The sequence below is a fragment of the Sciurus vulgaris genome (assembly GCF_902686455.1).
Source record: "Sciurus vulgaris genome assembly, chromosome: 7".
In the NCBI taxonomy this organism is placed as follows: Eukaryota; Metazoa; Chordata; class Mammalia; order Rodentia; family Sciuridae; genus Sciurus; species Sciurus vulgaris.
The window spans coordinates 8673559-8689265 of NC_136467.1; the positions used below are offsets into that span (position 1 = coordinate 8673559).

Here is a 15707-nt window from a genome sequence, read left to right on the forward strand (position 1 = left end):
AACGGAGTCTAGAAAGATCACCTTTCCCCCAAGGGCATCAGCCGTCCATTTGTAGGTTCCTCCCTACATTTCACACCAAACGGCCTCAAGAACTAAAAACAAAACGTGCCATGTGGCAAGGCTGCCAGCCAGAAACCCTGGATGCCTTAGAGTGTCTCCTTTCTTCTATTTCCTTTTACCCTCTTTAGGCCAAAACTATATATTCTCTGGCAGGCGCTAAAGGTCGATGTAAAACACAGCAGAGGCCCGTCATGTGCTATTTATAACTGTCCGCCATAAAGTTGTTAATGTTGAAAAATCAGGGTCCCTGCCCTAGCAACCAACCACTGACATCCAACTGCTAGCTGATTTGCTTGGGAGCCCTGTCCCTCCAGAAAAGCCCTGGACAGGGCCCCAGCATGACTGCTGTCCTCTGCCATCTGTCAATTTCTTGTGAAATCAGTTTCATGAAATCCTTTGGCTAAAGGGCCTAATCTCAAGAAACACTCTCATCGTTAACTCTCGAAGGAATATTCTCCAAGGAATATTCCCAGTGGCCACCATCCAGTGTTTAAAGTCTTGCCTCCACATCAAGCTGATACATCTGGGAACAAATGTCATGGGTCACAGCCTACCATGCTGCCCATTTTGAACAGGGGACCACATTCGAGTCCTCACTTGGGAATGACACGAGGCTGCAAACCATCTCTTTAAGTGGGTGAGCAGTTATTACCCAAGTATTCTTCTTCTACTATGTGCATTAACCCCATCACCAATTCTGACTGATCTTATTAGTCTGGAAAATTCCCAGCCAAGCTAAGACATGAAAACCAAAACTCATGTCATGAGTTAGTGGGAGCTCAATAATACATAAACAAACAGCCATTGCAAAGGGTTGTTCTGCCAGATGCCTGGCTCCAGTACAGTGAATCCAACCCAGGAGTATCCTTTTGTACATCAGCTGGAATTGCCTGAGCAGTCTCTGGACTACCATCTCATGGTCAACGAATATTTCCCCAAATATACACGACAGTAGCTATTTTAAGGTTTTCGCTTTTAATCCAGTAGTGTAGTCCAGCAAAAGGAAACACCACCTGGGTCTTATGTGTCAACTAGGAAATTAAGTGGCTGCACAGAGATGGCACTCTGTGCCTGCAGTGCTGCTCCAGTCCTGTGTCCTGTCCAGCCAAGCATCTGGCAGTGGACACAGTGTTCCTGGGACCACTGGGCCTTGGAGAGAGCTGCAGGTCTCAGCTCAGGAAAAACAGATTCTGACTCAGCAACCTCTGACTCTCCACAGTAAAAAGGTGGAAAGAAAAAAAACGAAAAAGCAGTAAAAAAGCAAAAAGTCCCTTGGAACTTCCCACAGGGACGCAGCTCCTCTGGAGGAAGGCATCAAGTTCCGAGGACAAAGAGCTGGGCTGCAGATGGTACGAGTTTGTTGCTGAGGTGTCCAGACTGGTGTTCTGTCCTGTAGTGCACCAGACCCACCCAACATGAGCCACATGGCCCAGTGGCAGGGACAGCAACTTACCAGTCACACAGTGCAAGTCCCCCTCCCCAGGTACCAGCCCATGCCTAACAACTCCTCACTGGGGTTCCAGGATGGGGCTAGGCCACTGAATCATGCAGAGGAACAGGGTCAAGATAGTTCTGACAACCCAACACTCGGCTGATCTCACATGGAACTCAACAGTTTGCAAAGAAGCTGTTTCCTTAGGACAGCCGAGGGACGTAGACTAGGTATCCTCATCCCCATGAGAACCGAAGCCCCCAGAGGAGAAGCAGCTGACCTGAGGTCACAAAGCTGTTCAGTGCCAAGCAGGGATGTGAATGCTCCATTCTGATCCCAGAATGTGTCCCCTCGTAACGAGGCCCTTTCCATGTCAGCTCCGTCCTCACCCCATGCGCCCTTCCTCTGGCGGCCCAGCCCCTTCTGCTCACCAAGGTGACACTAGGGCTGGGCTGGACAGGCTCCCTGTTGCGCGTGAACACACCGCCCTGCAGGGAAGGCATTGAACATGACGAACCAGACGGCACCCTGAGCAGGTAGCCAAGGACAGGAGGGGGCTCTCGCCAAAGGCTCCCCACCCCACCCCAAAGTGACCCACGACCACTGCAGCTCGTGCAGTCTGGGTGAGAACCCAAAGGGAAGCGACTGCCAACCCTCTAAACAAAATCCCTCTTTCAAATCTTGGTATTTAGAAAACCAACCTCATTTTTTCCACGTATTTTTGAAAATGCCCTTTCTTTATTATTCTGAATAATATACACTGCCAAGCCTCTTTTGTAGATCATCTGGTAACCCTCTTTTAAGCTGATGTGCACGTTAAGAAAACGTCCCATATGGTTCAAATCCATTTGCAATTAAATGATTGAAGTGTTCGGCTAACTGTGTGGGAGAGCCCTGCCAAAGCCTTCAGAACTGTCTTAATAAATCTCTGAAGGTCTTTTATCTTGAATGTAGGAAGTCATGACTGCCAAGAGCCCGCAAGCCCACATCCACCAGCGCTGAGTGCACCCGACCCTGGCAGGACACCCTTCCTCAGGCACTCTGGGTGCCACCGAACCCGGTGATTCATACTCAGAGCTGGTCAATACAGAGCACCTGCCACAGTGATTGCACGCCACCCCCTGTCTAGTGGACATCAGAAAGCCAGCAGGGTTACGACTTTCTCCTGACTGGTACCACCAGCTTTGAAAATGGGTAAATATTCTGAAGTTGTCCAGGATAAAATCTATTCTTTTGAATAAGAAAAAAAATTCAAAATCCCACAGGATGCTTTGCCCATTTACAGTTCTCTGCTGGTTAAACATGGCTGCTCTCAAATGGGGCTGATGCTAGCTCGAAATTCAGAGTCTGCATCAAGTCAATTACTTGGGGTGACTTACAGAGTTCTTCCTCAACCTCAGTTTCCTCCTCTGTAAAACAGTATATATCATATTGGGTTGTGTGACATGATCCATGTAAGGCATTCAGGATCCTATCTAGAAGGTGACGAGCACACTAGTGTGTGGTAGCTATTGTTCAGAACTTAAGTGCCCCCAAGGGTCCATGTGGTGAAGGCTTGACCCCCCACCATGGTGCCATTAGGAGGTGGTGGAGCTTTTAAGAGATGAGGCCCAATAGGAGGCCCCTTGGGAGGCTCACCTTTAAGAGACGAGACCCACTGGGGGCTAGCCCTTGAAGGCACCCGGCCATGGGTGAGGGGTTTGTCTCTGCCCTGTGCTCCTGTCACGATGTGCTGCCTCACCACAGACCCCAGGCAATGGGGCCAACCAATCCTAAATCAGAACCTCCAAAGTGGGAGTCAAAATAAGACTTTTCTCCTTATAAACTGATATTTCAGGTAATGGTTGTAGTGACAGAAAGCTAACAGTGGCAACGGCAAAAGTGGAATCCCTCCTCCTTCAGACTTCGACCTATGTGGGCGACCCCTTCGGAACAGGAGCGCGTCACAGAACTGAGCTCTATGCTTTGCACACAGGGTCACTGAAAACCAAATAAGAACAAAACAGAACTTATTGCCAAAAACCCTTTATGTTGACAACCTTCTCAAATAAGAAGCCATCTACATCCATATGATTGTTGGCCTTGTGACCCAAATCGCTGTTCCCCATCTTCATCAACGTCTAACATGATTGAAGCCCCTTCTCTTCACCGGTGTCACAGAGGCCGGCGCACTGGGGTCGTAGTCCATGGCTTTGAAGAGTTCATGGATCATCCCACAAACTTACCTAATGACCCACTGTGCCGACCACAAGCTTCACAAAGATGGCCCTCTCCCTGTCCCCATGGCTGAAAGGGCAGGCCTGCATTGTCATGGGCCTTTGGTGCCAACCCTCTGCCCCAGGCAGCTGGCCCATCACCCCCAACATCAGCCTTCACTACAACCGTGGACGCTGAGTCGCAGGGCAGGAGGGAGTCTAGAGCTTCCACCAGAGACCAGGTGCCCAAAGGTCAGCATGCTTCAGAATCACCCGCCGCCTGTGAAAATGCACCCTCGTCCCCGCGTCTGGCAGGCCCAGGTGAGGTTCTGGCCTTCCGTGCATTCCTGATGCATGAGCAAGGTGAGGAAGAGGAGCGCACACAGAAGAGAAGGAAGGAAGGGGTGCGAAAGGGAGGGAAGTTGCACTAGAGAGCAGTGAATGTCGACTGTCCATAGCCAGAATGGAGACAGGATGTTGGCTTGGTGGTTGTTATGGCTCGGATGTGAGGTGTCCCCCAAAAGCTCACATGTAAGACAATGCAGGAAGGTTCAGAGGAGGAATGACTGGCTTGTGAGAGTCTTAACCCATCAGTGAATCAATTGACATGGTAGGGTGTGGTTGGAGGAGGTGGGAATTGGGGCGTGGCTATGGGGTACATATTTTGTATCTGGAGAGTGGAGTTTTTCCCTCTCTCTGCTTCCTGATGATGTGAGCTGCTTCCCTCTGCCGCACTCTTCCGCCATGATGTTCTGTCTCTCCTGGAGATCCGAGGAACAGAGCTGACCTTCTACAGACTAAGACCTCTGAAACCATGAGCCTTCGAATAAACTTTTACTCCTTTAAAATTGTTCTGATCAGATCTTTTAGGCACAGCAGCAAAAAAAGCTGAGTAAAACAGTGGTCCACACTCTGAGTCCCAGTGCCCTGACCCCAGGCCCAGGCCCAGCGCTGGCTGGCTTCTCTGCGGTAAGGATCATTACAGCAAACCTCTCACCTGCCGACGTCTACCATGAGCTCCTTCTTCCAGAGGAAATTCTGACACATGATCCTCCTGAACCATCTCTGAGAGGATTCAAAAACCTCTTTTCAACACAGCTAATACTTGCAACCCAATCGTGTCTCTTTACAACAGGGACTTGTTCCGAGAAACACACCTTTAGGAGATACTGCTGGGGACGTACACAAACCAAGACAGCCAAGATGTCCTCAGGGGGCGTAGTCGTATGCACCACGGCATTATGCAGTGCATGACCGAGCTTCCTCTCGAATCCTAAAAGGGCCACATTTTCCTGGCTAATAAACGGCACCAATCCCTTTTCACTATTACTAAATGAGTTTTGCATGGCGCTTAAATAAGCCCAGCTATTTAACGAAAATAAGGGGAAAGGGAATCTTATTTATTTTGGAGTCCATCTGTCAGAGTGTCACCCACCAGCACAAGACTCCCTTGGGCGCACATCCTCACAATAACCCAAAACCAACCTGTTTACTGACAAAGACAGTGAGGGTCAGCGAGGCGGAGGGAACGGGTTGCAGCCAGCGGCAGCAGGCCCTGAGCTGGGGTCTGAGCCCCTGAACTCTGCTGGCCCCACCGTGGCACAGGTAGGTCCCAGCTCTGGGAGCAGGTAGTCAGAGGCTCTGAACAGCCGGTGAAGGGCCTGCACCAGCCGGCCTTGGGTCCATGCACCCCACTTACAGAGCACGTCAGCCAGGCTCCCCGAGGCCTGGGGCTCATGGGGGAAACCAGTGCCAACGGTGCCATCAGGATCATCCCCCCACACACTTCCTCTTAAATCTAGAAGTGTGACTAGTGCTCCGAGGAAAGCCCTTGGAACACCACACCAACAGCTGGCTCCTGGTGCATCCTGGGAAGAATCAGAACCAGGAGAGAAGTGAGGCGACGCACGCCCATCCCACCACCCTCAGGGACGCAGGGACAGCACCCCTCCACCTGCGGCTAGGATCAGGAAAGCCTGCTGCTTTCAGGGTTTAGAGGGAGAGAAGGTCTTGGAAGAGAAGCAGGATAGAAAAGAGAAAAGGGGGAAATAAGAACTTGACCTCCCCGTGCTGAGGAATGCCAGTGAAAAATGTCATGGATCCCAGGGCCCAGAGAGCGTTTGTAAAGCTCTGTAACTAACTTCCAGAACAAACCGGCCAACATAAAGGCCTTCGGTTCCAGGTTTCTGAGGCTCACCGGAACTGCCAAATACTGCGGGGGCCCTCTTCCTACTTTCTGGATCACACAGTGACATCCAGGGCGTCATGGCCTGAGGAAGCCAGCAAAGGCCTATACAGAAATACAAGCATAGAGAAAAGAGAAGTGGCAAGCCCACAGCTGACCACTGCCAGCCCTGGCAGCTCAGAGTGTATCCCTGCAGTCCAGCAGGCCTCTCTCAGACACAAATAGAAAGTGCTTTCTTTTAGGACAAATTTTTCTTTTAGAAACTTGCAGAGATTCAATAAGAAGCTCTGGCCCTCCCCAGAGGCACGGCAGCCCCTGGCCTGCACTTTGTCTCTTCCAAAGTGTGGAGATTATGGCTGGGTGGATTAATTATGCCTTAACATGACCAGATTAGGGAAAGAGATGTCCTAAGATATTAGGTTTAGAGTTTTCAATTTTCACATCAGTCATATTTAATTAAACAAACTGGCAAGGATATGTCCCTGAAAACTGGTGCTTATTTTGATGAAATATTAATAGGAAAAGAGGGAATGCATGCTCGGAGTACACGTGTCACAGACCCACAGGTGCTTCCGGCTAAGGAATGCTGGGTTAGTGCCATGACTTGAGCACGTCCCCGAGCTCCTGTGTTGGAATGTCAATTCTTCGTGTGGCAGTGCTGGAGGGGAGCTGGCGGGATGAGTCATGGGTCAGAGGTGGAGCCGTGGACATCTGAGGGCATCTCGCTGTCACAGGACTGCACTCACTGCCACTAGAGGGGTAAAGCAAGTCCACCTCATCCCCACCCACCACTTGCCCTCCCTCCATGAGGTCCTCACCAGAAGCCAAGTAGATGCCAGACCGTGATCTTGGACTTCCCTGCCTCCAGAACCGTGAGCCAAAATAACCTGACTCAGGTATTCTGTATTCACAACCCAAAATGAGCTAAGGCAGCAAGAAGATGCCGAACTTTGTTGTCATGAGTTTGTAGTTTCTTTGTTTCCCTATTACATAATTTGTTCAGCACCTGGTCTCAACCTTTTGGGGCAGGGACTGAGAGGGTCATGGGGAGGTGCTCCAAAGATGAACCTCATGCCAGTCCTGCACCAAGTCTAACTGCTCTGTGCATGAAGTCAGCCTGTGGGGGACCTGGTGAAGCCTTTCCTCCTTCAGGAGGAAGAAGGAGAGGTGGAGGTCTAGAAGTCTCCAAAGAAGGCATCCCCCGTGCCACCTGGTGACCCTTTCTTCTTCAAGGGCACCAGAGCAGCTGCTAGAAGGGAGGAGAACACCATCAGGAAGGAAGCTGGGGAAGCGGGGAGGGAAGGCAACCCGTAGGGACACACAGGACATTGCTGAGCAGCGCAGCCAGAAGAGGTGAGAACACAGGGGTGAGAGTTAGATGCGGGGCAGAGTTGCCCTTCATTTCTCTGATAAGGTTCAGCAATTAGTTACCAGAAAGAGAACACAGGCAGCTGGGGTGGCCATGGGGAACTCCCAGGCCAGTGGGACAGGTCAAAGGTGGGGAGCCGACGTGCACAAGCGTGGCTGGAATGGAGGAAAGAAGAAACGGGCCAGGGACAGTTTCTGGACTCACCAGAGGGGCAGGGTCTGCAGATCCAGAGACTGATGAGGCCTGCAAGGAAGCTCATGACAGCGAGGGACAGAAGAAGGGACACGGTTGTCATCAGACAGTGGAATTCAGGATTCCAGATGGTGGAGGGAACAACTCTGGTTCTATGACAGGCAGTGGTCATTAGACACCAGGAAGCAGGAAGATCAAACAGGCCAGTGTCATGGAGACAGACCAGAATGCCTGGTGTGTAGAAACTCATCACGAGCCAAGTGCTGCACGCCACTGGAGTCGGGCACAGGCTGGAGGCCGGTGGGTGGTGCAGTCAGGAGGGAGTAACTGGACCCCAGGTGCTGGCTGGAAAGGGCTGGGGAGTAACTGTGAACTCCCACTAATCCTGAGTCCCAGCGCTACTTAACTGTCCAAGAAGCCAGCAAGCTCCATGAACTAAAATAAAATGTACAAAAAATAAAATCAAAAAGCAGACTTGTTTCAATGCTAGATTTGGTTTACCTCCACAGTTTGAGCAAAGCATAGAGGACTAGATCCTTAGAAAATTATTAAAATAATTAAAAATAGATATGAGCATATTAAGAGCTAAAATTAACCAGAGTCTAACATTGTTTCCAAGATGAAAATTTTGGCAAAAGTAGAATAGCTGGCCCAGCCAAGTCCGTGGGCTGATCAGTAGCAAACTTGGGATGCGTCCCCATCCTGACCCCTGGGGCCTGGCTCTGCATGTCCCCATTGCCCCAGATGCAACCACAGAAAAAAGTTAAACAGCTCACAGAAAAAAAGTCTACAGAAATGTTAGATAATGGTATTCTGGAAAGTGAGCTGTGTGACATCTTTTACCCAGAAGAATATGGGCTTACATCCCAACCGAGGGAGTCTACATTAATACAAAGAAAACTTCCTGACAGGGACGGGGAAGAGCTACTCCACAGGAAGCCGAAACGTCTGTCCTGCAGTTGCATTTCTGCTCAGCCTCATTTCTAGTTCTGAGAGTTTTTCTGTTTGAACAAGTGACCAGTCTGAGGGTCACTGAAGTCTTGTTAACCTTCCAGAACTCTCTGGCAGGTTCCATCCTCCTCCTCACAAGACTTTGCCATGAAGATCCCTGCACAGTCTCAGCCTGATATCACCATCTTATCACTCGGCTCCCAAACCCAGAGCTCCCCACGTGCTAATTCTCTATCACAGGGCAGTTTATTTTGTGATGGCAGCCCTAGCAAACTAGCAGGTTGTGTACACCCATTTTTGCTTTCTTGTTTACAGTGTTCTTTCCTCTAAGTTTCCACCGGGTGAGCTCTCATCTGTCTGGTTCCTGTGTATCTCTAGCAGTGGGACCTATGCTTGGAAAACCACAGGCACTAAAGGAATGAGTTCAATAATCGATGTCCTATTTTTAGGCAAAGACGGTTCAGTCCAGAGAGGTCCAAGCCAGCAAGAGGAGGCCTTCTGGAGTCTGAACTCAAGTCATTGCTTCTGGCAGAATAAAAGAATGGATTCTCCCCTGGTTTCAATAAAGCCTGAAGCACAGGAGAGGCAGTGGGTCCAGCACTGGCAAACCCTCTGTGCCCCACACCAGGTCCCTGTGCTCATGTCGCCCAGGACAAATCCCTGAAGGTGTACGATTCCAAGTAATTCTTCTGTTTGACAAAATTATCACATATTTGACCATTTCTCAGAACAAAAGCACAGCATTTTTTTCCAAAAATAAAAAATAAAGGTTTAGATATATTGATCACTGCTTATAAATGAATTCTATTATTTTCATTAACAATGAAAGGTAATATATTTTCCTGGAGCACTTTAACTAAGTCTCGGCATCCCAGATATTGGTGGATCATTTTGTTTTTTAAGTTGTGCCTTCTATCATAAGCTGCAAGAGGCTTCAGCTGGCAATTTCTTCTAGTGTCTTTTTTATCATACTGTATAACAAATGGAGAATCATGTATTCTAGCAGAATACTCTGGCAACCACAGCTCACAGAGGCTCCTGCAGACGGAGAGGTTAAATCACCTCATCAGACATAAAACCAACCATGAGCCACAGCCTGATCCTCTCCAGTCCTGACACCCAGGATTTCTGTGACACCTGCTTATTCAGAAGGGTCACATGCAAACACACACACACACACACACACACACACACACACACACACCACACCCACATACACATGCATGCATTTCTATGGAAGAAAGGAAGAAAAATTAATTACCTACAAAAAAGCAAGAAAATTACTTGTTCTAAAACTAAGGTCATTAAGAAGACTTTATCAGAGAGATTGTAAAAATAAAATGGTTATTTAAATCACACAATAAGAGATGCATACACAAGGGATGTATATCCATCAGTGAAATGTCTATGTGTGTCTGACGACATGTGTATCTTCTGGAATAAGCACCTCTGAAATAAACATCCTTTCCTATTCTGCATGCAGGCAATAGTCCCCTTACCCAAAGTCCTGCTATCCAGGTTTCAATTACCAGTAGTCCACTGTAGTGCAAAACTACTGAATGGAAAATTTCAGTGATAAACAATTTACATTTTAAATCTCACACAACTTTACACTGTGTGACACAACCTCATGTCATCCCACTCCATCCCACCCAGAACTTGAACTCATCCCTTTGTCCAGCATATCCATAATGTATACACTGCCCTCACTCCCTTAGCCTGCTGGGCCCTCAGGGTGGCTGTCACAACACCACAGTGCGCTGGTTCAAGTAGTGCCTGCATAGCAACCTCAAGCCATATCACAGGGCCTTGGTCATGCACCTCACTTCCTCTAATCACGTGGGCATCAGATCATCCCACATCAGCCCAAGAAAGGGGAATACAGTAGAACTACTTAGAAAGAGGAAGAGAGAAGGGGGTCACGTTCACATGACTTTTATGAGTGTTTTATTAAAACTGTTTGATTATTAATTATTGTCATTAGCCTCCTATTGTGCTTATTTATAAGTTAAATTTATCATCAGCATGCATATATAACAAAAAAAAACACGGAATACATAAACCTCAATACTATCTAGGGTCTCCGGTATCCACTGGGGTTTTAAAGCGTATCTCCTGCAGGTGAAGGGGGATTACTATACTGTCAGTGATTTCCAAGTTGGATCCTTGGCCTCCTGCCCTCTCTTCCCATCCTCTCTTACTTCGTTATTCTTTCTGCTTCGACTCCCACCCCATGGCGTGACTCTAAGTCCATATCTAGCTCTAACTTTTTTCTTGCAACTCCCATTCTATCACTCCAAACACCTTCAGATGTCCCCATTGCAACACCCCACACCATCTCAAGTTCATCAAATCTGAATAAGAACGTAGCACCTCTCCCCAAAGCCAGTTTCCTTTGCTGATTGTTTTCTTCTTCTACCCCTTTTATATTTAAGAGACTTTAAAAACTGCCTGCACCAGCAAAACAGATTTGAGAAGCGTCATATGGTCATTAGTATCAACATACTCACCTTTCTCTGAACAATAACACCAGACTGATGTATTTAAAAACATGGTGCATGAAAATAAAACATTGCTCCTCGCCATATTGCCTTGTGGATAATGCCCAGCCACATCATGAAACAACTGTGTTCGTTGTATATTATTTTTCCACCATCAATTAAACATTCAAGAAACAACACACAAGAAATGTCAACACTTCTCTCAATAAGTAAAACAAGATGACCAGATGACATCAACGTCCAAATGATACAACACACATATATACAAATATGGAGCAGAGATGGAAGGCAGGTTATCTAACACTCAGAAAATATTCCAAGATTGTCAGAAAAGAGAGCAGGACTCGATGCTACATATCAGCCAATAAAAGTCATCGTTTGTGGGTTCCATTCATTTATGCCACTCACGAGAATAAGAGTTGTAAAAATCCTCCTCGGGCCAGTACTACCATCTCGACCACCATATTTGCCTGTTAACAGGGCGACAATCTCCCCAGATGTAAATGCAGATGCGTCCCCCCACCCACCCACCATGAGGACACCAAGGAACAACAAGCAATGAGCAACACTGCTGCAGTCTGGTCCACCAGCCACAGAGCAGATCGACCAAGACTGTGTGGCACGTGTGTTAGTTTAGCGATGGGAACGAATGAAGGATTGTGAGCACATGTGTGTGACAGAAGCACAGCCCTCTTAAGAGGTGATGCTTCAGTGAGGACATGAACCGAGTGAGCAAATAGTACCTGTGACGGTTTCATTAAATGGTGCTGGACCCTTAATGGGAAAACCATCAATCTTGATCCATTCACCTCCTGAATTAGGGAAATGCAACTGAATGGTTAGAAACAAGGACTACTGGGTTTCCCATATTTCAGAGCATCGTTACTGTAGAGTTCAATGATCTTTCGAGGTGTTCAGAAGACCCTGCCCAGGGCCATGTTAGTGACTCCACACCTGAGCCTATGGACAACCCATGTTTTTAGACTTGTGCACATGGTTTATTCTAGTGAGTCTCGAAAAAATTAAGACAAAATACTAATAACCTACTCTGAAACTACTATAAAAGAAGGGATAAGTCTCTCCTAGGTTTTTATCTTTTGACTTGCTATGCACGTCTAAAAACGTCTTGCTTGGGAGTCGTTTAATAATTAAAAATTTATATAGACTTGATAAAAGTGGGGGGGTCTCTCCCTTCTACGTAACAAAACTACAGTCTCTGATTCTAGAGGAGACTTACCAGGCAGGCTCTCAGCTCTGTAAACTGGTCGGCTCACTCCACTGTGGTTCTCTGCAGTGACCAGCACAAAGTACACTACCCCCGGCTCTGAAACACACGGTTCAATCAAGCCACCGGTTCACATCTCCAAGCATCACACAGTTTGATTCACTAACCATTTTCCTTATACCCTTTATAACTAAATATAAAGATTTGAATTAAAAAACAAATCTAAGGTAGCTTTCACCATGGCTTTTACTCAAATCACTAACATTGTTGTCATACAGCTGAGGCACACCGGACCCAAACAAACTGCATTTAGTACAAAGTACGTGGTGTGTGCGATAAATCTGGATTCATAGGCAGTCAATAAAAAGGTCTCTTAGGGATTTTAATTTGAGATCAATGTAAGAAATAGGAACTCACAGTCCACCAATTGGTATTTGAAAATACACTGTCAAAAACTATAAATATTATTTCCCCCTGGAAGTTCCAAGTTGAAATCTCAAAAAAAAAAAAAAAAGAAAAAAGAAATGTCAATGTAACTCATAAAACATGGCACGTGGGAACTCTTCCTTGTACTACATAAAGCTTCAGGAAATCTTCCTTTTCACAGTAATATGTTCCCTAGACTATGCTTTCAAGTCGTTTTTCACCATTTCAGCAAATGGTAGAAAAAAATATTTATTGGAATCTTGGAAGTGCTAATCTTGAAATAACTGAGCTTCACTTTTTGATTTTTGTATTGAGGTCAAGGTCAAAGAGCAGAGGTCTCCTAAAGTTGTTGGGACGCAAAGGACAAAGGAGACACCCTATTATAAAGAAGGGGTGTCCTAAACTTGCAGCTTGAAAAGTAAAACTCTAATAGCACTGGTTTTCCTCAGAATGAACGATTACCTTGTGGCAGGTAAGGGGTGAGGGGGCCCATACCCTAAAGAGATGGAAGCTCGTGGGCATCATGGGACGAGGGCTGGAAAGGTAAGCCTCTGCTCCGGGTGAGGCAGTGGTGCTCATGTGTAAGCGATCCTTAACACAACCTCATTCAGTTCTCAAGCTAGAGGCTCAGAACCAGCTAGTGCACTGACACTAACTGGGACACCTACTCCATTCAAGCCTGGTGTGACTTCTATCTGAATCTGGCAAGGCCTGGTGGCATTTGGGGTTTGGCACAAACTGCCCAACTAATGAGGAAATGCTCCAGGTTCCGACAGAATGCAAAACCCTGCTTCACCAGGCACTGTCTTCACCCTGAGCTTATTTAGTCCATGTGTGTCTGATTCCCATCCAGTTAACGCATCAGAAACATGCTTGGGAGACACTGGCTTTTAGCAAGTTCTACGGCTCTCTTTTTACATGTTTTCCTTCTCTGTAGCAATTATAACAACTCAAGGTGTGAGCAAATATGACCCTGTCCATGCCTTCATTCCGACAGAATCTCCATTGCTGGATTTTGGAGGCCACAACAATTCCGAAGAGATTCAAGGAAATACATGCTTAGCTGAAGCTAGGAGGAATGGACTGTTACCCAGAAAACATCATAGTACAGTGCAGGAGGTGGAGGAGGAACCGGTACAGCAACCTCAGGCCAGGGGTGGGTGCCGGGGAGCCAGGAGCTGACTGTGATCACTAGTGTGGCACAGCGGACACCTGGTTTTCCTTATGCTGCCCCTCCGTCACTCCCTTATGATCCATCTTAAAGTTGGACCTAAAGCCAATAGAGTTCGGGATACTAGAGTCAAAAGGAGAGGGATGTGGACGAGGCGGCTCAAAGCCCAAGTCCGGAACCACCTGTGTCTGCACTTAGAAGACGACAGGCATTGAGGTGAGGCTCAGAATACTCCCAGCCTCCACAATCAAAATAAAAATGAAACCGAAATGGGTAAAAGATCACATCTTTAACCAGATGTGGCTAAGCATGACATTCTACACACAGCTCTACAGAGATGTGTTACAACTGACTCCTGAACAACAAGGGACAGGGCACCAACCCCTGTGCAGTCAAAAATCTGCATATGTTTTGCCTCCCCAAACCTTAGCTAGTAAAGCCTGCTGTTGACCAGAAACCTTATCAACAACATAAACAGTTCCAGTCATGTGCAATTTACATATTATATGTACCATATATGGTGAAAAACCAGCAAGAACTTGGAGACATCACTTTTTTCTGCGACACATGATTGACAGGGGAGACAGCTGCTCATGTGAAAATGAGGAGTGGTACATGGTGGCATTTTAAGTGGACATGGCCACACTTGAGCTCACTGCAGAAGCAACAGGAGGTGACCGTGGAACCACCACACTAGCGCAGTATGTGTGCTTCAGTTAGTTTTCTACAGATACAATTTAATGCCACACCTTTACTTTGTCTAGATTTCTCTTACTCTAAAGGTCACCATGGACAGTTTACATGTGTTAAGTTTTGGTAAATTTTCACTTTTTGATAATAGATTCATGTATATGTTAAAGTAATAAATGATAGGTGGTCTATTCTCTACATCAATTTATGCATTCAATGTATATCCAATTTTTTCCTAATTTTTTGGTTATTTTTAAGATCTCAGTTCCTGTGAGTTTTTTCAAATTGTCACAAATCTGAAAAAAAAAAAAAAAAAACCCACATGTAAGTGCATCTGCACAGTTCAAATCCATGTTGTTCAAGAATCAGCTGTATTTCAACAATCCCTAAATATAAAATGGTTTAGAAACTAGAAATTTCCAGATTAGTCTATGAAATTATCTGGTAATCAAGTTCCTATAAAACAAAAAGGATCCATGCATTTTCCAAAAGTACATTCATAAACCAAAAGTTGTTTGCTCTTTTGATTTGGAGAGAGGAGTACTTGAGCCCAGATGCACAGACAGGGTGCCCAGGGCAAGGGAAAGTCCGCCAAACAACAGACTCCTGCCCACAGAGTCGCAGAACTTGGGCTTCCTGGTCCCAAAGGTCCCAGCCATACTTTGTCTTGCAAACAGTTATCCTAAGATGTGGCACACAGTTATTTTTGACTGGCAGCAAGAGCACGGGGTCACTTACCCACATCGTCAATTAGGAAGGAGTATGTCTCCGCATTCACCTTGATGTATTTAAGACTTTTCAGTGACTTCCCATAGGCAATGTTGTAATGCTCCACGGGTCTACTGGTAGCATCTTTGGGTGGGTCCCATGTGACTTTCAGGCCCATTTTAGTGGACAGCAGTTTCACGTGCCTTGGCTTCAGTGGGTGGTCAACTATGCAAACAGCGCAACTATCAACTTAAGGTCATGGCAGATGGGGGAAAGAATTGTGTTGCAAGTTCTCTGACAGCATTAGCAAAAAGTCAATGGCATTTCATCCCTCTGATCCTAAAGACTTTAAGTACAGCCGCATTTGCACATGGCTACAGTGTGACAGCAAAACAAACACAGCAAACTCCCAGCTTGCTTTGTATTTTGGATAACTGTGGGTGGCGAATTTAAACCAAGAGGGAAACAAACCAGAATAAATGCTAGGCATCCTGTCTTGATTACATTGACTTACAGGACAAGAAAAACAAGTCAGCAATTTGACATATTCTCCAGAGGCATTCCTACATTAAGTAATTCTTAGCATTTTGTATGATCTGTTG

At 46.6% G+C, this 15707-nt stretch overlaps 1 protein-coding gene across 5 annotated transcripts in view; it reads right to left on the reverse strand.

The window, feature by feature from the left end:
* The window catches only part of FNDC1 (fibronectin type III domain containing 1), an 86845-nt gene that overhangs the window by 47349 nt on the left and 23789 nt on the right, over nt 1-15707 (reverse strand). For 3 of the 5 annotated variants that reach the window (XM_079146761.1, XM_079146759.1, XM_079146758.1), the window contains exons 2-4: nt 15136-15330; nt 12123-12209; nt 11629-11697 (exon numbers count right to left, since the gene is read on the reverse strand). The exons of 1 other annotated variant lie outside the window; for it this stretch is intronic. In XM_079146761.1, coding sequence (XP_079002887.1) covers nt 11629-11697; nt 12123-12209; nt 15136-15330 — 351 coding nt within the window. The remainder of the gene's footprint in view (nt 1-11628; nt 11698-12122; nt 12210-15135; nt 15331-15707) is intronic. One more of the 5 variants, XM_079146760.1, reaches the window with a different exon arrangement.